Below are 22,266 nucleotides of genomic sequence, written 5' to 3'. Positions count from 1 at the left end.
CAGACGATTTTCGTGGTAAATCGGGAATTAACTGTTATACTGCCAGCATTCCATTGTAAGATGTTGAGTTGATTCTGTACCATTAAAGTAGTCCCTGCCCGGAGATCCGATTGGGGGACTATTTTACCTCCGGATAATTTTATCTTAATGGTACTCATTTCATATTGGAGTTAAATGGCAAGTTGTAGCCGATTTAAGTGAACACTATATTTTAACGTTTTGGTGGTTACTTCATTCACACACAATCCCCAGAATGTCTGGAGGACCACACCTGCTGTTGGTCGACGGGTCCATTGGACCTAGCTGGGAGATCTCAGAAAGTATTTCATGTGGATCAGTCATATCTGGTTTGAAATTCTTCAAATGAACGTGTTACAACAAAAATATATTTATACTTGAAATTTTGTATGCTTTATTGACAAAAATTCAAACTTTCACTACAACAAAACTGAACATTTAACAATATAAAATGCAAAAACTGAGTGTTTAATTAAACAAAATTACCAATTCTTATAATTACGTGAACCTGACCAACAATTTGTTATAAATGCTTTATCAAACAAAATGCATGCTGAGTTGAATTCAGACATCATTCAAGACAAACTGCACATCGAGTGCTCCGTTACAACATTTGAAAACTAAATACATTAAACAATCTTTATATTGGTCCTGAACAGCCACATATTAATTGCTTTCATCACATTACGTAATATGCGCAGCACAAATTCATTGCCAATGACATTCAGTGATATTAGAAAACAAAAAGTTATTTGTATGTTGTACACAGTCATATATTATATGGCCAACTCTGGTTACCAAAGAAGATTGGTACATCACGAGCTAAGTAGTTCATCACCGACATATGTAAACACTGTTTGTGAGTAGTTAACATGCCATTAGTGCTATTACAACTCATAACTCAAGAATAAAAATTACACCTTTTGTAATAACACCACTTTTATGAGCACAAAACGACAGTAAATTATAACCAGTACTGTCAACAACCGTGTAAATTAACATAAAAAGTACGACTTCCAATATTAAAAAAGTGGAAAATCTATCCTGGAAATTGATCCCTAAATTCCTTCAAAATTTTGGCCATTCACACATTACAGATTACTATCTTTAATTTTCTGTAGCATTAATGTCACCACGAGTAAAGGCTCTGAGTTATAAAGAAATAAATCGAGAACAGGTCAAAGTATGAAAGGGATAAGGAAGGGATTCAGTTGTCATCTTGGAGGCAAACGTTAAAATAATTACAAAACAACGGAATGGGAATCCTGAATACACTGCTTGTGTGAACAACCCATTCTTTCAAAAACGTTGCATAAGTCACTTTGCATCAGCGAGATATACAATATACATACACAATGTTCACAAAAGAATGGTGTGGTTTCTTTGCTATGGCAAAATGGAATGCAAGCTCATCTGTCCAAGTTTCATTTTATATCTAATTGGCTGTGCTGTTATTGTTTCTCGTTATTTGATTCAGACTTAAAAATGGCGACTAGGCACGAAAAATCATTTGCATTCTGAGAAATGAGGTTTCTAAATATGTCACAACAGTGCAACGGGAATTACATTTACGTCTTCAGAAGGATATATCACATTGAGAACAACATTCAAAGTTTGTGGAAATGGGAAGCCTGTGTGAAGACGAGAGTACAGGCCATCCAAATGTGTCCAATGCCAATGTTCATAGAATGGAGGAGACTTTTCAACAGAGTCCAAAGAAATCACTGGCTAGAGTAAGTAGAAAGTTAGAAATACCAAAAATGACTGCAGAAAAAGTGTTGATTAAGCAGTTAATAATAATAATGTGTTCAAGTTGCCATTACTGTAAGCACTGAAAGCAGAAGACCAGATAAAGAGAACTGTTTGTTGAGGGAATGCAGGGGAAGGCAGTTTTCTCGAATGTCTATTTTCATCGACGAAGTCACTTTACATCTGAATGAAAAAGTCAATACGTACAACGTCCATAACTGGGGAATAGTGATTATGATGACTACATTTTCCTACAGGCTAGGGCTCCCCCATTTCCATCATGACGCCACCTCAATTGTGTTCCGCCACAGCACTGGTGGCCACCACATTCCCCGGACCTAACACCATGTGATTTATTTCTGTAGGATGAGAAAGCCAGAATGTACGTACCCTCAAATGTCCATTCCCTCTGGATTCATCTGGAATGGATCAATCATGCTGTGGAGACTATTACACTGGCCGTGCTCAATTGGGAATGCTGGAAATACGGCTACCATTTAGATGTGTGTCAGATGACCAGAGATGCGCACATTTAGGTAATTGGAGTGATGTACACCAAACTTGGACAGTTACACTTCAGACGTCATTTGGCATAAAAAATACAGCAAACACACGGTTTTGAAACCATACCATTCCTCTGTGAACACATTTATTTGAAATGTGTAAACCCGAGATGATTTCAACTGTCCTCAAAGGTGCAAGAAAAATGCAGCCTTACTTTTGCATAAACCTATAATTTCATAAGAAAGTTTTTTTTATTATATAAGTTCTCCCATTCAAGCTGTTCATCTTCTTAACCAATTCCTTCTTTTAAAAAAATCATAGATTCCCATCCCAACATTACGGGCATGAAATGTGAAGGCCTCCACCAAAATTAATCGTTTTTAATTAATTTATATAGTCTCTTTTTATTATCATAATCATGATATGCTGCACTATTGTCGGGCCTGCTGCATTGGGGCCAATCGTGATGCAAAGGCAACAATAGACAGTAGGATGTTTCGAAGAAATGAAGGTGTTCCTGGCTTACTGGCAGTGCCTTCCAAGAGCATGCGAAGTTCGGAGAACATGTTGCGAGTATATGGATTGCGTCGGGATGAGTACCGCAACGTCAGGAAATGATAGTAGATGAATGGAGTCAGCAAACCAGCTCTTCCTCTGAAAGTTGTAACAAATGACAATGTCAACATGGCACACACATCAACACTCAATATTTATTTTTTAATTAAAAAGGTAGTCAATATTGAAGCTGTTCCCAGTGGTCTTGTGATTTAGAACCAAGGTTCGTGAGTTCAAACTCTGCTGAGGGAATGCCTTACAGCATATATAGACTACATCTTAAAAATTTCTAATATGACTTCTTTTAGAAGGCAAGTACAGTTTGAAGGCTTGTGTCATTTACAATGCATAAGAATGATGTCCCTGAATCAGAGGACTCAGTAGAAAATTCACCAATCAACTGCTATGGTCAATGCAAAATAATTGTCACCCATAATGTAAACAAATACAAGAGTTATAATCCTCATCCCATACAAGAAAACTTCGCATATATGAATAGACATACCACAAAATTCTTCTGTGCCCCAACTGCTGATTGGTTTTACTGTATGTTCGCACTGGAAAATGAGGCATGCATAGATACGTCTGGGGCAATGACAGATGATGTGACATAACAGATAACTATTTTAAGATAACAACCTAATATAAAGCATTGAATACATACGGAAGTTTTACAAGAATATACTTACATTATAGAGTGCCAGTAACGAAGTGTTTTTAAAGGTTTTCTTTCCACTTATGACCTTGTGATGTTTTACATCTGAATTACTGGTGACTATTATAGCTTGCACTGTTCCTGGACATACAGGGTGGAGCAAAATGTATGGTATATTTGGTATATTTACATAATACAACGCTGCATAATAGTACATAGCAACGGCGACTTTGGAATTGTTTGTTTATTCCATGACGTCTGCCATTTCATTTGCAATAAATCAGTAGTCCATACAAATACGCATTTAGGCTGTGGAAGGTTTTATAGGTTTAAATAGTGTAATTGCAGTTTAGCATTTCTTTCGCCAAGGACATCATCATTATCATGTTCCTGACAGACAGAAGATTGTGTGATGGGTCCAGTCTTGGAGGGAATATAGAAAACAAGAAATCGTCAGGCAGGCCAAGAACAGTCCGAACACCTGAGAATGTTAATCATGTTTTGAGCAGAAATGCAGCAAAGTCCACAGTGCTCAGCCCGTTGATATTTGCTGACAGTGCAAATCAGCCAGCGATTGCTTCACTGGAAATTGAAAGCAGATTTGAAATTCAATCGTTATAAGCTGAAAGTTGTTCATGAGTTACATCCAATTGACTGGGAGATGAGAATAGCATTCTGTGCACAACTTCAAGAAATCATTGCTGAGAACAACAATATTCTGCCTAATTTGCTTATGTCCATTTAACCAGATTATCAAGAAGCAAAATTTCCGGTACTGATCAGACACCAACCTTCAGTTGCTTCATGAAACTCCACTGCACAGCCCTAAAGTTATAGTGCGGTGTGGTATAGCCAGATTTGGAATTATTGGCCCATACTTTTTCAAGGATCCCCAGGGCAGAAACATTAGCTGTTAACTCTGAACAATATCTTCAAATGCTCAACACCTTCCTGGTACCTGAATTAAGAAGGATAGGACATCTTGAAACATGGTTCCAGCAAGACGGGGCTACTGCCCACACAGCCAATATCAGCATGAAAAGATTGTGACAGCTGTTTCCACGTCGACTCATTTCTCGCTTTGGTGACATCCAGTGGCCCTCCAGATCCCCGGACTTAAAAGTTCCAGATTTCTTTCTTTGGGGCTAACTCAAGGGAAAGGTCTATTCCACTCACAAGGAGTTACAGGCTTCATCCATGATGAAACTGCAGCCATTCCGTGCAACATGCTGCCACATGTGATGGATAGTTTCCTGAGTTGACTACAAACTTGTGAAGTGTATGAAGGAGGGCATTTACTGGATGTAATTAAAAAAAATAAACATCTGTTGGCATTAAAGTTGGAAAAATGTGTACACTGTTTGCAAATAAAGTGCATTTCTAGGTATGCAAACATTCTTCTATAATTTATTCTTTTGGCATCATAGCTACATTTTGTTCCAACTCGTATGTCGCAGGATGTTAATTACACGCAATTTAACACAGCACAGCATGAACACAGTATTATAATAAAGCACGAGGAGCAAGCAGTAACAGAAACTGAGTGACCGATTACCATTTCAATCTCTTTGTTTGGGTATTTCGAGTGGTGACATACCATTACACAACCTCCTTGTTATCATGCCTCAAGTATCACCCATGCCTATTAATCACATTTTTTTTCCTGACAGCCTGAATTAAGTTTTCCAACTGCTTCAAATATTGTACAGCGAAACCTGTTCAAATCGGAACCTGAATAAACCGGAATCCTGTCTATTTCAGAACAATTTATTGGTCCCAGCGAAATTCATATGTATTATGTGCAATTTTTCCTGAATAAAACGGAAACTGTCCAATGCGGAAACGGAAACTGCCTACTACTATTCAAAACGAAAATAATTTTTGGAGCATGCTATATTTTGTAACTATATTTTGAAACAGTGTGTAATTTCAAGGAATATTCGAAATATGTAGGTCACTGAGATAAAAACAAGCTTTCTTTGGAAAATTTTAGAGGGTACGAGGGTGTGTTGGCCTATCGGTCATAAATTTTATTACTCTGTTGACTAGGCAGACGAGTCCCTTCAAAGATTTTCAATGCTTCAACACCCGTACACTGTCGTAGCTAGACAAGTGTAGTGATTTCCTGGTAAAAAAAGTTTCGTAAAATGTAGCATTAATATTAAGTGATGAAGTAAAAGTTATCGAGGTAAAGGAAAATTAGAAACGAAGTATATGTGAAATAATGTTGAAGTTCAATTGTGGAAAACTCAGGTGTGACACTTTAAAGATAAAGATCATAATGAGTGAGTGGCTTGCAGCCAATATTGCTGCCATAAAAGAAACCAGAAAACAACTGTTTATGTAGAAATAAATAAACAGTTGTGGGAGTGGGTTCTTCATGACCTTTCAAAGAACATGTCAATCTCTAAATCTATTCTGCAAAGCAAGCCATTGTACTGGGAAAGAAATTACATAAAGCAGAATTCAAAGCTTCTAATGGATGGCTCCTAGTCCAATTAATTAATAATGTGCAGTCATATACAACACAGTATTATAGTATAGTTTTGGATATTAAATTGAATGAGATTATTAAACTTTAGTAGTGTTTAATGATTAATGAGTGAGTTACGATACTATTTTAATCAAGAATGATTCACCAACGGAATAAGAGACAGAAGGCTGATTTAATGTGAGTAGTGTTAAATGGAATATTTTGTACTCCTTGTAGTTTGTGGCATGCCATTTTGTTTTTCATGTATACAACTGATAAAATATTCCACTTTAATGTAACACCTGAATAATACAGAAACCTGTCCACAACGGAAAAAAAATTAGGACCATATCACTTCCGTCTTGAACAGGTTTCACTGTATTTCCTTCTCGTGTTTAGAAAAATAGCAAGTATATCATTAATAATACTTCGCATATATATAACAGTATGCTTCCAAACAGATAATTAATCAATGTTGCATTGTAGGCACAATGAAGAGAGGTATATATGCTACTTCTAATTCTTTCATCCACATGCTATCAAATCATTAAATAAATAAAAATAAAATTAAGAAATGAAATCACAACAATTTGAGCTGGTAGATAATAAATCCATAGGTTTAAAGCACTTACAGAAATATCAGCACAATTGTGAAGGGCATGAGAAATATTTCGGTAAAGGCCACAAGGCGAAGAATATTGCGAGACTGGAATTCAACCAGTGATATCAGTAATCTGGCTCCCCACCACGAATTTTGGCCCAGAGTCTGAAATGAAACGAAAGTAATTAGAACCATGAAGTGCAGAAGAATTACATTATGTATATCACTGCAGAAAAAATTCATACATACGTCCAAAAGTGTCAGAGAGTAACTTGCTGAATGCAACACTGCAAACAGAAACACCGGCAACAAGACCACTGGAAGCAAGGTTAAGGAAAGATGCACACATGTTCACCTTCATGAGAACAATCATTAAAATTACTTATGTGAAACGAAGGTTGTACAAGTTAAAATTACGAAAACTTTTAAAATATATCTCAAATTCACTTACTTCGAGAACTTTTTGCAGTGACTGTTTCTTTTTATTTTTTCCCGCAATCAATGGTTTGTGTTTTCGCATTTGATGAGAATGTGTCTATTGTTTCGTTCTCTGTTCAGCAACTTTTACATAGTAATGACTGATAATTCAAAGCTATGTAGGTATGGTTTTGTGACAAGATGTCCACTTCTAGCATATGCAGAAAATGTTGTTGTTGTTGTTTTCTAATGCCAGGCATTTGACAATAAAGTCATTTGACCTCTTGCACTCCAATATTTTTCAAAGATATTGTCATGGTTAACCACTGATGCACAGATTTTGAGATGTTCTGAATCCATTTCTTGATTTGAGTTGAGTTAGAAGACTGATATATTCCAATTCTATGCAGATGTTTGGCCAAACAGTCATGGCCTGTTGCCAATCTAAATGCAGCATGGTAAATCGGGAATCAACTGTGGATTATGATACAGAGAGTTCCATTTTTTCCCTTGAGATTGTGTTATCAAATTTTGTTTCTTGAAGTCTAAGTATGTAGATTTAATAAATCTTTTCACAGAGTAATACGTAGATTTAGTAACAGGTCTGTAAATAGCAGTGCTGCCCTTCTTTGCTAAAGCATCCCCATTCTCGTTTTCCAGGATTCCACAATGGGATGGTATCCATTGGAATACAATTCTTTTATTGAGTGTTATTAGTTGAGAGAGCATTTTATTTATTTCTGCTATTTGAGATGAAGGTGTGTGTCTAGAGACTATTGATAGAATAGCTGCTTTGGAGTCTGACAATATAACTGCATTTTTAAATTTATTGATGTGGCAGAGAAGATTCCTGAGACTTTCACTTATTGCAATGATTTCTCCACCAAAACTTGTTGTTCCATATCCAAGAGATCTATAAAGTGAGAAGATACAGCACGTAACATCTGCACCGGCACCTTGTTCTCTGGAGATCAAGGATCCATCGGTGTATAAAAATGAAGCCAGTTTTGTGGAGGGTACCTAATATTAATTGTCTCTAAAGACAATTGTTTCATTATTTCAGTGTTTACTTCTGATTTCAGTATTTCTTGTGTTAAATTTAGATTATGCAGAAAATATGTATATCTAGATAATATTGTTATACATTTTAATGTTAGGTTGTTTCAAAATTTGTCTAAGTTTTCTATGGTTTGTCCTTCCAGCCAATGTTGTGTTCACTGTTTAACCGTTAGATTTTCATTTCAATTTATTATTGTATTCCATAGATCTTATATCAGCAATGTAGCTTTGAGATGTGGAACAAGTAAAAAGTTATATAAAAATATATAATACAGTTGAACTTTGTTATAGCAAACATGGTTACTGTGACACCTCACCTACAGTGAGAATCATTATGAAGTATGGTTTTTATCTGTATTAAACAAATGTGATTCATTATTTTTATAACGACAAATTTTTCATAAACAACTCATTTATAGAGACATTTAGCAACAGTGTAAATTTTCTAAGAAGTCATGTTCTAGTTACATTAAATCCAGAATGTTGTTGAGAAATTCGCAGGTAGGCGTTAATGTCATTAGTGACAAATACTGTTTTCAGTTACTGTGACAAAAGTATTTGACAAGCTAAGAATTGGAATTCTAAGAAGAGAGAGTGGATCATAGAGTAGGTCAAACTCTTCCTTCTAACATGGAAACAACCCTTTAAAAAAACATCAGCAGGCCAAGTTGTATACTGACATTCAATTTGCAAACAGGTGTTACATACAGGACAATGCAACAATGCCAAAATTGTCCCTTAAGACATTATTGACATGTCTTACCTTTAGGAGCATGTTATATACAGTATAACTGTACGCAAAAGTAATTTAAAATTAATCTCATAGCACTATAATAATAATAATAATAATAATAATAATAATAATAATAATAAATTTAGCTTCCCTTATGAAAAGGTTGCCAGATTTGGCAAAGCGTATTACATAATTTGGAAATACACCTAAAAGGTAAAATGATATACATTTGAAACGGTTAAGGAATCGAATATACAAAATATCAGAAAAATTTACACCTAAGTAGTGTTTGTGCTCATTTACACTCAAGGGGAAAAAAAATTTATCATCAGGTAGGTTAGAATGATTTGAATGCCATATACCACAAGAAAAATAATAGTACCGATTTCTTGGCATTGATATCTAAACCAATCAACAGCCATCGGTTAAGATAACTTCAAATTTCCATTATCACACCCATACAAGTGATTTCTCAATATCTGAACCGATCCTTTGAGGGCACTAATGGCTATTTCCATCACATTGCTGTGTGTTAGCCCCAGGTTTTTACATTTGTTGGCAAAGAAGGAGGGTATGGTACCTCGTGCTCCCACCATCAGACCTATTACATCAATGTGGGACAGGCTATATTTATCTTTATAGAACGGGATTGTTGGTTCATAGATCCGTTTCTTTTCACTCTCCACCTCATGCGGTTGATCTGCATGTGTCTCAAATCTGATGGTGGGATCAAGAATGTATGCCGAGTTGTTCTTAATGGCAATGATATCAATTCGCTGAACACTTCCTTGTGTGGCTAGTCCCTGCACCTCTTGATGGACTGTAAACCCTACTTCTTTCAATGCCTCGGCCAGCATAGAACGGACAGCATGGTGACAGATGTTGCGAAGGGCCTCATTATAGGTGCAGAAGCCAAGGATATGGGAAAGAGTTTCAATCTCGCTGAGACAGCACCTACAGCGGGTACCATCCCGACTTCTACCCGGTACAGCTCAGACCAGAGCAACAAAGCCTACCATTTTAAAGGCATCTATCCATTCCGAGAGGGTTAGACCTTTGTGATTTCTTATCCAGCTGTTTGCTGGGGGAAACTCTTTATTAAGAATCACTCTTTTACCCTTTTGTTGCAAAGCACACCAATTTTCATTCAGAAACTTTTAAAATTGAAATTTCCTTTAACAAAACAAGTTGAAAATTAATGAAAATTTGTCATTGTAGATTACATTTAAAATATGTACCGGTACCAGTAATTAGAATAACTTTCATAGCATCATAGCACTATTCATATTTACCATTTAAATAGATAAATAAATAAATTACGGGAGAAACTATTATCAAATACATGAGACGAGAGACTGGCGAAAATATGGGTAAGATATGGGAGACCTGGCAACCCTAAGTTACAGCAATATTATTCTAATTATTCTGTGCTCTTTGGTTTGTTCTTCTGTTGTTACCAGGCAACTATCATTATAAAATGACAATCGATATAAATAGCTGTTACAGGGCAGCCATTTTTTTTTCTCTCTATACAACGCTTCAACAAAGGGCTTTCGTGTATATAACTACTGCAAAGCAATTCCCATGTATTGTTACACGCTGTTTATACATCTATCGCTTATGCATTATTTATTAGTAAAGTTTTCTGTCCCAATTCTGCATAAATCTCGTATAAAAACTACACACGGTTTATTAGTAAGACCGTTAATGTACAACAGGCAGAACTCAAGTTGGGAGTAATATATATTCTATGTGTGTTTCCAATTCAAGTGATTATCTAACTACACACCAAGGAACTTTGTGCTTGTAGATTCTCTGACATAATTTCCATTTAATCTATATGTACTCTAAGAAAACTGAGTAGGCTACTATTATCTGATTTTGATTACACTGGTTTTATCAAGTTCTAGTTTGTTTGCACTAAGCCAAACATCCATTAGATTTAATACTGTGTTAGAAGTGTTTATCAAGTGATAGTATTCATTCCTTGAGATAATCACTCTTATATCATCTGCAAATAAGATTACGTGAAAGTCCACTGCTGTGGAGTAATGGTTAGCATGCCTCACTATAAAACGAGTGTGCATGGGTTCAAATCCTGGTTGGGACAAGTTATCTGGTTAAGGTTTTTCTCGGGTTTTCCCCCCAACCCATCAAGAGCAAATACTGGGTAACTTTCGGTGCTGGACCCCAGACTCATTTCGCTGGCATTATCACCTTCATTTAATTCAGAAGCTAGATAACCATGGCAGTTGATAAAGCATCGTAAAATAATATACCAGTAATATAGATAAATTAATATAAACTAGAAACAATAAAGAACCTAAAACTGATCCCTGTTCATTTTAATATTCATAAATTCTGAGAAAGGACCTTTTTTATTTTTCTTTCGTTGTTGGTAACTCTATAGCATCTATTATATGCTTTATGGTTGTGCTAACAGACTGAGTTACTTTTCAACAATGTGACACTGAAACGTGTGTTCAAGTTATAGCCCAGCGACAGTCCTGACGTATTTTATATTTTGATGATTGGTTAATTAATATTAACCCCCACACTCACAATCACACTCATAATCATACAACTTTCCAGACTCTAGACACCCACGTAATTTTTCTTTTTCAAGAAAAATTCACCGAGAGCCGAGCCTGGGAATCGAACCCAGGACCTCTGGATCTGCAAGCCAGCATGCTGACCAACAGACCATGGAGGCAGTCTAAGAGAAAGGACCTTGTAACAAAATAAAAAAGCACTAGTGATGCCATGTTTCAAATAACCCAGACAATAATAAATGAACTCTAACAACAAATGTTTAGGTATATTTTCTTTGAATGCTACTATATAGGCCTGGTACTAATATACAATGAAATGTCGCTATTACGAATAACGAAATAATTTTTTATAATCCTGTCGCTCTAATTTCCGGCAGCCAATTGCGTTGCAGGTCGGCTACATTTAAACATGTGCGTCTTGTGATTCGCTGATGAAGATGTTATTCATTTCTTAAGGCTCGATAAATACTTAATATAATCACCCGCCATTTTGGCTCTTTCGTTGGCGTTCGCAGAAAGCACACAAAGACGTTATTTGCCGCTCAATTATTTGCTGAATTACAGGGCGTTTGATTTATTATCATAGGAGCTACGACATGATAATGTTTAACAGTGTGGAAAATAGATTCCTCATATGGTAGCTCAACAACGAAAGAACAAAAATGGCGAACGATACTACCTACCTAGACTTTATAGAGCCTTCACTTCCTAAGATGTAAGCAAAGAGGAGGAGTCACGCTGGGAATAACAGCGTCGCGACTATAGTCCCAGCCATTTTATAATTAATTTACATGTTAAAAATGTTCAGTTTTAAGAACGCTAAGTAACAAACTATTCAGTGTAACATAATAATAATTTATCCCGCTACAAAAAAAAAGTTATTTTAACGAAATTAAGCCTAATAAGCAGGTAAAAATTACTTAAATAAAATAAATAAATGAGTTATCGCTAGGCATTGATCACCCTTAGTTTCAGTGAGTTTTCTGAATGCACTTTTATAGACGCGATTGTTGTGGTTTGAATTTATATTTAAATGAAGCAGTTTAATAAAATCTAACTTTCAAAGGCAGTTTGTTTCTAAATGTTGTTGAGGGAAGAAGTAAAGAAGCAGATGAAGATCGTGATGCTCCTATTGATGTTGCATCTTCGTGGTCCTAACAAGGCCATGATGCATGAAAAATATTGTAAAATATCCAAGAATAATTATTCAGTTGTCGAATTTTTATTGAAGTTGCAATATAATATGGATATACAGTATAACCTAACTCAGGTACAGTATCTCTTATTCCGTAATATGGGACAAAATTTATAGGTATAGTCGTGACGCTGTTATTCCTGGCGTGACTCCTCCTCTTTGCTTACGTCTTAGGAAGTCAAGGCTCTATAAAGTCTAGGTATGTAGTATCGTTCGCCATTTTTGTTCTTTCGTTGCCGAGCTACCAGACCACGAGGGATCTATTTGCCACACCGTTAAACATTATCATGTTGCAGTTCCTATGATAATAAATCAAATGCACTGTAATTCAGCAAATAATTGAGTGGCAAATAACGTCCTTGTGTGCTTTCTGTGAATGCAAACGAAAGAGCCAAAATGGCGGGCGATTATATTAAGTATTTATCGAGCCTTACGAAATGCATAATGTCTTCATCAGCAAATCACATACGTTTAAATGTAGCCGACCTGCAACATGATTGGCTGCCGGAAATTAGAGCGACAGGACTATAAACTTAATCAATTTTCGGTGTAACGAAATTTCACTATAACGAAAATAATTACAGTACCCCCTCAAGTTCGTTATACTGGCATTTAACTGTAACTTCTTTTTGCTTACTACCGGTATGCTAGATATAAAAATGAACAAATACAATATACAATATGTTACTGTACTGGACATTTGTAGCCCAGGTGTAGTTAGGCTGACCAGACGTCCCCAATTTCTGGGAATAGTCCCCGGTTTTGAGTTACTGTCCCCTGGAAGCAAATGTCTCCTTTTTGTCCCCATAAATTTTGATTTTGTTTCAATGATATTTTACACATGAATATTTAAGTATCGTGATGAAACTGCTGTGATTCATGCACATTTCTCATGGTTCACAGTATGAGACAGAAGAACCAGCAAGCACAGTATGAGATATTCTGCACTCTCTGAGAACATACGATATACTATCTTTGTCTTTATTCGTGTTGCGCAGAAGCATTAGAACTGCCGCAGTGTCAATTTTTAACTTTAGTAGTTCAAAAAATGAAAAGTTTTGTGACAAACCAACAGGTGAAAATTGGAGTGATGTTTTTCAACATTTAAAAAAAAAATTCTATTCCATTTGAAAATCTTCTCAAAATAGTGTCATTAATCATGTGTCTTTCAGTCAGTAATTCGTCAGCTGAAAGACTTTTACAATGAACTCAATCTGGATTGATGAAAAGTCATGAATGAAAATTGAAACAGCTTTGTTGCAAGTGAAAACAAATTTTTATTTCTCATGTGAAGAACTTAGTATGAGCTGTATGGGAATGAACATATCCTTAAAAAAGATATATTCTTCAGACCGATACTTGTAAAATGTGTGTGTTAGAATTCAGTGTGTACAATATCATGTGAAAGACTTCGATACAAGTGTCAGTAGTGAAATTGAATTCTTAGTGGCCATACTTATGTATAGGAGTTACGTGTGTTTATTCATTTAATTCAGAAAGTTAAGATACTCTACAAATTTAGTGTGCAAAGTTCTATAATTGTATCTACTGTTACATTTAATTTCTGCAACATTTCAACGGATAGTGACTAGATAAGGGTTTGTGGTTTTTCTTGAGATTGCCGATGTCCCCAGTTGGACCATAAACAAATGTGGTCAGCCTATAGTTAGTCACAAAAGTTTCTGCACGAGAGGCATCTCCTAATGAAATTCTCTAGTTAAGCCTATGTTGTGTTGAAGCTTGATATGAAATATGTGCGAGATGAAATATTGTGACAGCGACGTGAGATTCGAACTCACGACCAGCGTCCCGCAAGAGAGCAGGTCGCGCGTGAGTCGCCATGGGCTCCACGGAGCACTGGGGACGGCGCGCGGCGTGAGAGGAGGTTGCGACACACTGTTCCGAGGCAGAAAGGGGAAAGAGCGACTGCGGCAGCGAAGTGGAGATATCCAGATAATTCGAGAGAGCTATCTCTGGACAACCGTAGAAATTTCGCGTAACTATGGTTTAGTTATAAAAGAAGAAACGCGAGTGAACTTGAGCAGTTTGATTCAGCCAGTCAGTAAGCCAGCGTTGTTACAGTCAGTGAACAGAGCAAGCCAGCCAGTCTTGTGTACCGGAGTTCGACTTGAGTGTGCGTCCGTAACTGTGGAGCCTGAAGCCCGGAGTTCGAGTGCAGTGGACCGCAGTTGAGGGACCTGAGTTCGAAGTTCAGCGGATCGTCTCTGAAGGTCTGGGGTTCGAGATTCTGTGAACGCGAGTGACTGAGCTAGAAGAACTAGCCAATACAAACGAGCTGTGAACTGACAACTGACAGTTCTGTGTTGTAAATAGTGCTTTGTGAATATTAGTTAAGATTAACAGTTCATTGTTGTTCGTAATAGTCCAAGTAAATTGTCATTGTCGTCAGTGGAGTGCAATAACGAACGCTGTGTTGCTGTGCGGAGGGCAAATCCCATTGTTGAAGGGAGTGAAATTAAATTGTAGAAAGTGAAGAGTTATTGTTGAGATAATAAAATTACATTGTTGTTCAGTATCAAAAATTTACAATATGTTTCCATTGTTGATGGAATGTAGTAATTTGCACTGGACTTGCCTTCTTCAGATAGTGAGCTGTATATATGTGGAGATGTCTGCAATACGTTTCATTGATCTTAAAATTTCACTGCTGATTTGCTTTGTGTTGTTGCTTGGTAAAGATGGTCAGCTAATCTATAACAAATCCTCGGCCTAATCCCGCCAATTACCATCTATCACCAACCTCATCGACCCTAAATAACGTAGTACTGTAGTTGATACAGCATCGTTAAATAACTAAATAAATAAAGAACTAAAATAGAGAAGTAACTTTGTTATAATAATATATAGCCTCATAACAGTGAGGGCGCAAAAAGGATACAAGTCACAGGTGTTACGTAGAGAAAGATAAGAGAGTAAAAGAGATAATGGCAACTGTCTTCCAGAAGTAGAAGTGAGAGGAACTCCCGGCTCAACGTCACTCTTGGAATACGCTGATGCAGGCGGAGTGCACTTGTAGCTGCATTTGACATCAATGCCTTGTAGTAAGCATTGTAAGGATTTCTGAAAACATAAATATGTATTTTATTTTATTTATTCATTAAAGACATCAGCTCAAAGAATTTGAGTGACCACAAGAGTCCTGAATACAATAAACATGTATAATATAATGTGATATTTGAAACATTAAAGAAAAAAGAAAGTTAATTGTTGAAGGCAAATATATAAATGGATTAATTGAAATAGAGATGATGATGTAATATTTGAAGAGAATCCTCGATAATATTTATAAGAATAGACATTACATAATCAAAAGGAATGTGAAGTTCCTTAAGATAATTCCATGTGAATTTTGTAATAGAACCTCTACTGCCAAACAGCAAACCAATGACAGACCACTGTTTAAGAGGGTCGTTGTACTTTTGAGAAAGATAAGGCAGACAAGGTTCATATATAGACTTTTTCTCAATATCAACTTCGGTGGCCTGATTTAGGTTCCTTTCGAAACGGATAGTAGGGTCAAGAACAAGAGCCCATTTCAAGCGTCCGTTAATAGCAATAATGTCTGCCCATCTGAAAGAACTATCTGATGATACACAATGTACTTCCACATGAATCTCCCAATTTAAAGTTTTTAACAATGTCGCCAAAGCATGTCATACACGATGATGTCTAGCATTGATCAGCAGCTCGCTTTTAGGCCATTGTCCAAGCACGTGTCCAAGTGTTTCAAGCTCGCTACAGTCTGGATGACGGCAGCGGGTTGTGCTTAGAGTTGTGCCCAGTATTGCGCGAACCGCAGAAATATTGCTTGACATTTTTAAAGCATTGGTCCATTCTGAGGAAGATAGGCCCTTTCGATTGCTTACCCATGAGTTAGCCTTGGGGAGATCACTATATACGACAACCCCTTTACCACGCAAGGTATGGTTTGTCCAAGTGTGGAATGCGTCATTTCTTAAGTGTTTACGAATTTTACGACCTGACCAGTTGATAGCAGTGCTGCTCATCGGAATGACTACTACCGCGGAGAAATCGGAGATTATGAATAAAGCTCTCCACCGGTGATCTCCAATACTACCGTAGGTGGAACAGGGGACATACGGAGGGGTGCGGGGGTTCGGAGAGAAGCGCCTTGAGCTCAAGGACGACCGGCGCGCACGGACTGACGATAGTTGTGAGTGGAATAAAATGGCACCAAATCGGATATCCGTCGCATGGAAATTCTTTAATTTAGTTGAAGGTAATAATAAAGTCGCACACTGTAAACTTTGTGGGCGAATTTACTCTAAGGGTGGTGGAACTTCGAATTTATTAGACCATTTGAAGTGATTGCACAATCGCGAACTTGATGAAAACAATTACGCAAAACATTTGATACGATTTATTTTTAAATTGTTTTAGTGCTATTGTTCCCAAACGCTCACAGTCTATGAAAAAGTCTTGAAATTTCTCTAAAACGTAACTTTCGAGGCAATAAAAAACAAATGAAATATTTACAAGACAACTTGAGTTATATTTTACTGTTTAGACAACTTGAGTTATATTTTACTGTTTGGATTAAAATATTTCTGAATGAAACTAAAGAAATATCTGGTAATAATATAATTACAATTATCCTTAAGTTGATATCCACTTATATTTTTATTACAGAGCAAGAGTGGCGCGTTTTAGAAGAGGCAGTTCAAATACTGACACCCTTTAACACAATAATCACAATCCTGTCCGGTGAAGAATCTGAATAAATTATGTTGGACAGTAAACTTTATCCCATGGATAGCCCACGTTTCTTTTGTTTCATTCTGAAGCTCCCTTAATATATTTTACGTTAACTACACCAATTAGAATAATAACTGACAAATCCTGTTTGCGATTAAACGAGAGTTCCAAGGAGAATTAAAGTATAAATGTTTACTTTAGCTACTGAAAAGCTTTACTTCTGCGTTAATTTTGCAGTTAGATTGAATGTTGTTAATTTGATCAATGACATAAAACTAATACGGCTTTCCACATATATTATGAATTTCAAAACTAGAAAAAAATCTGTCAGCTAATGTAGCACCTTAAGCAACACAAAAAAAAGAGCCGAAGAAAGAGAGATATATTAACATAAAAGAGAGATTAAACAACAACAAATTAGAACTTATTTTAAAAGATACGCGGACGTCAGCAGACTCGAATCACTACCTGATCCGATTAAAGGAATGCTCAGCGGAAAGTGTATGTCTGCGCCACAGCACATATACAACCTACGCAGCATCAATCGGAGGTAACCGGAGGTCTCCGATTGAAAGCGCACAAACAATCGCTCCAGAGAAAACCTAATCATAAGCAGCACTAGTTGATAGCATCAATAGTGGTGATATTCAATTTTGACAGAGCAGAAACTTTTTCACTTACAAGGTTCCTAACAATGCGGAGATGGCAGTCATCAACATGAAGAGTATTACCGATATTTATGTGTTGCATATAAGTTTTCCAAGATGCTTTCATTAACGAAATAAATACGAATATGTTAATACGAGTACAAAGATTCAAGCTGCTATTTTGCATTACTCAGTATTTTAAGAATTAAATACATTCTAGAAAACAAAATTACATGTTTACAAGTCCATTATCTTACCAACACTAACATATGAAAGTGAAAATTGGACATTCACCAAACAAGAAATTAAATTGAAAGTAGAATCTTGAGGAAAATTTTTGGTGCAAAACAAGGTCTTAATTAGCTAATAATTACATTTGGAGAATTGCAACTAATGAAATTTACACTCTTTATAAAGAACCTCACAGCAAGAAGGTTAAAATGAATAGAACATGCCAACAAAGCCACTTATTAGAAAATTAATGACGTGCTAAATGGACTTCCAAGAGGACATGGCCATCAGGAAGACCACACTTCAGATATAAGCCTATGTACAATTTGGAAAAGGACAACGAAATTCCAGAAGTGAGTGACTGGAGAGTGATTTGTCAGGGCAGAATTAGTGGTAAAATATTGTTCATTTAGCAGCAAAAAGCCTCAAGGCTTGTAAAATCTTCATTATAAAATAATAATAATAATAATAATAATAATAATAATAATAATAATAATAATAATAATAATAATAATAATAATAATAATAATGTCCTTCACGTGTTAGTCCCTAGTGGATCTGTTATGGTCTCATGCCAGTGTTTTCGTGGTCTTCCCAAATTTCTCCTTCCTCTTGGTACATAGCCAAGAATTTGTCTAGGCCACTTAGTGCGATCCATTCTTTCGACTATTAATAATACGTTAATACTCTTTTTTAAGTTTTAATAGTATCATTAGAAAGAGTACACCCTTAAACATATCATAAAGCATTATAAAAGATACGGATACAAATTAACGCTAATCTGGATAACACTGAATTGACATTTCAATGGCCCAGAACCAGACTGTTCCAAGTCCATTTTGCTATTTTTTTTTTTCAGAACCAGACTGATCAAAGTCCATTTTGCTATTTTTTTTTTTTTTTTTTCAGGATAGCTATTTTAAGCTGATGACATTCAAATCTTCATGAAACAACTTGGAATAGCTTCATAGCAAACTTATGGAGAGGAGTATTTACAATTTTGTTCGATTCATATATACAGGCATGAACTGGAACACAATGAAACACAGATTTCTTTCTTACAAAAAGTTGGATTTAGAGCAGTCTGGTTCTCAGCCATCGATTTATAGGCCTATGCGCCGTTCTTGCACTCAACCAAGAAAAATTTATATTTCATTCTCTACCTTCCCTCTTCGCCAGTCGAATGATCCAGCTATTCCCAAATTGACATATCTTAAGTTCTCATAAACCCATTTCACGTTAAAATGTTATCTACAGTATTTTATGACAAACCTTTATCAAGTGAAACTTCTTTAGGGAGAGTATGAGTCAAACACTGTGAAACAAAATTCTGTGAAGGACGTTTTAGGAAGGCTTTGCGTATTGTTGCTACAGGATTGCGTGCGTTGTTATTTTATCGCATAAATAAAATTATTAATGTTTGCAGTTTTCCACTAATATACGCAAATTAATGCATAAATTAATGAGAGTGAGGCTGATGCAAGGCAGTGCAACTTCTGTGCAGTGTTGTAACATTTCTTACGCAGTCGAAATGAGTGAATAAAATTACAGTGGTGAGAAGTTTCTGATAATAAATATGTAGAAGTCGGAGGCTGAGAGAACGAAAATGTGACTTCAAAGAAAGTGTGCAAATGAACCACCAATAATTGAGCCAAAAACGAAAAAGAGTAATCTGGAATGAGACCGAAAATGCAGGGCAAGGAAAAATACAAATAATTTTCTGCAGTTCAGCTACATAGTGAGAATGATTTAGTGAATGTTCTTACATTGCTAACAATCAAGGGGTTGTTTTATTTTTTTATTTTATTGGGTTATTTTACGATGCTGTATCAACATCTAGGTTATTTAGCGTCTGAATGATATGAAGATGATAATGCCGGTGAAATGAGTCCAGGGTTCAGCACCGAAAGTTACCCAGCATTTGCTCGTATTGGGTTGAGGGAAAACCCCGGAAAAAACCTCAACCAGGTAACTTGCCCCGACCGGGATTCGAACCCGGGCCACCTGGTTTCGCAGCCAGACGCGCTGACCGTTATCTCCACAGGTGTGGACAAAAGGAACAATCAATGAATGCAATGCCAGCTCCAACTGGTATGAGTGATCTAAAATTAAATCTTAGACTTGAAACCAAATAAATAAAACAAATCAAATAGCCTAAGTTATTTGTAAAACAATTAATATAGAATCAATTTGATTTTATGTGCTTCATTTATAAATTCTGACGAGTATTGAGTATAAAAGTGTCAAATTTAACCCAAATTTTGTTTATAATCTCTAATTGTACCGTATTTTTTTTTACTTGGCTATTTAACGACGCTGTATAAACTACTGAGTTATTTAGCGTTGATGAAATTGGTGATAGTGAGATGGTATTTAGTGAAATGAGGCCTAGGATTCGCCATAGATTACCTGACATTCGACTTACGGTTGGGGAAAACCTCGGAAAAATCCCAATCAGGTAATTAGTCCGATCGGGAATCGAACTCACGCCCGAGCGCAACCCTGGATCGGCAGGCAAGCACCTCAGCCGACTGAGTATGCTGGTGACTTTGTACCATATTATACCTAATTTATTTTTCGTAAATTTCTGTTCACTACTAAATTGGAAACTGCATACGCAACTACCTCTCAACTCACACCCTCCAGAAGTAATAATAATGATTTATTTAACCTGGCAGAGTTAAGGCCATACAGCCTTCTCTAACACTCAACCAGGAGTAAAACTGCGTTACAAAAAACACTACAAATTTACAAAGTACACTACAATTTTACATACAAAACTGAATATACGATTTCTATGCAAAAAAGTCACCGGTATTCTCTTGTTAACAAATTTTCGTGTTGTCTTCATAAAATTATTTTTTCTTCCCCCTAATTGGTCTACCAATTTGCCTAGCATTTACCTGTGAGTAATAAACATATAGTTAGATTCTTTAGTTAAGTTTTCTCATAAGACAGGCTATGTAGTATAGCCTATATTTAACCTTAATTTGCTAATAAACAGCTAAAAACAAACAACTATCTTTAAATCTTTCATTATAATCGTACTGTAATCATATTTTCCAACGTTTTACATTATTCAAATAATTTAATTGAATCCAATATACTCACAGTTCTGAAAAAACATAATTAAGGATTACATAATCATGTTGTTAAACAAGGACAGGCAACTGTCAAGGCTAACTAGATGCTTAGTATCACGAGCAACAGGTTTCACAAATACCATAATACAAGTCTGTCATTTAAAAAAAACATCATTACATTTATTTACTCTCAGAGTATATCATTCAATATGCATATAGATAGGTTCTACATCTATTAAGTTTTAAGGTCAACATTGAGAAAACAAGGGGGTTGTCATTGATGTAATATTTCTGACATAGGCCTACATTTAATTGTTTTTATTATAAATTGCACGTATTTTTATTAATATTTTCAGAAGTTTAACGCTCTCTAAAGCATCAGTTTATTCAACATTGCAACTGCAATACCGTTTATTGACGTGCCAATGCATGTGTCAGTAATACAATGACATAATATAAATATTACGAAGTAATATGAGCACTTACCCTAGAAGAGGTATGAAATATCCAAATGTGAAAAGGATTGTGAAAACTCTTGTAGCCCAAAGGGCTACCTCAACTTTATGATCGATTACATGTTGTTTTAGAGCTTCCCAGCCTTTTGGCTGAGGCTGTTCCGAACTTTGTGGTTCACTCTGGTCACTCATGTTGTTGGTTCAATGTCCTTTAAATGACAGTTCTGAAATTTGAGAGATCTTATTTGCACAAAAATGAACACAAATGTTATCGAATGAATTGACACAAATATAACCCAGAAAATCTAGTATGTAGGTTACATTATTTCAATCATTCAGAATATGATGTAATTTCAGCGTACATTGTTCATCACAACTGTATTCTTTGAACAGCTATAAATATCTTATTACCTCAACCGTCATGCAAATATTTTCGACAGAAGGTAATACTTTCACACCACCTTACGTGTTTAACTTATCCAACTCTTCGGTCTTCCTTCACCTTCGCCAATGTCTTTAATGAATTCTGAATTTCATTTTTGAGATACAAACTGCAATCAATAGATGGCACTAAAATGAACATGCACTGTCCCACCTACAGG

General features: G+C 36.0%; 1 protein-coding gene across 2 annotated transcripts; it reads right to left on the bottom strand.

Moving 5' to 3' along the window:
* Positions 1–384: 384 nt before the first annotated feature.
* Positions 385–22,266, bottom strand: Kr-h2 (Krueppel homolog 2). 2 transcript variants are annotated; one of them, XM_069824413.1, is made up of 6 exons: positions 22,131–22,266; positions 21,696–21,888; positions 15,411–15,592; positions 6,805–6,872; positions 6,587–6,720; positions 385–2,925 (listed from the first exon to the last, which is right to left on the bottom strand). In XM_069824413.1, the coding sequence occupies exons 2-6, from the start codon at positions 21,854–21,856 to the stop codon at positions 2,703–2,705; spliced, it is 768 nt and encodes a 255-aa protein (XP_069680514.1). In that variant the 5' UTR covers positions 21,857–21,888; positions 22,131–22,266; the 3' UTR covers positions 385–2,702. The 2 variants fall into 2 exon arrangements, with proteins under 2 accessions (XP_069680514.1, XP_069680513.1); XM_069824412.1 differs by having other exon boundaries at positions 22,076–22,233.

The sequence above is a fragment of the Periplaneta americana genome, chromosome 4 (genome assembly GCF_040183065.1).
Source record: "Periplaneta americana isolate PAMFEO1 chromosome 4, P.americana_PAMFEO1_priV1, whole genome shotgun sequence".
Lineage (NCBI taxonomy): Eukaryota > Metazoa > Arthropoda > Insecta > Blattodea > Blattidae > Periplaneta > Periplaneta americana.
This window is presented reverse-complemented; position numbering and strand designations above follow the sequence as displayed.

Excerpts from the sequence above, each read along its gene's own strand:
- Kr-h2 (XM_069824413.1), bottom strand. The coding sequence starts at position 21,856 with ATGAGTGACCAGAGTGAACCACAAAGTTCGGAACAGCCTCAGCCAAAA. Across the intron at positions 6,873-15,410 it reads CTACGTAACACCTGTGACTT|TGGTCTTGTTGCCGGTGTTT; the intron begins GTATCCTTTTTG and ends CCTTGCTTCCAG. Across the intron at positions 2,926-6,586 it reads ACAATTGTGCTGATATTTCT|AGGAAGAGCTGGTTTGCTGA; the intron begins GTAAGTGCTTTA and ends TACAACTTTCAG.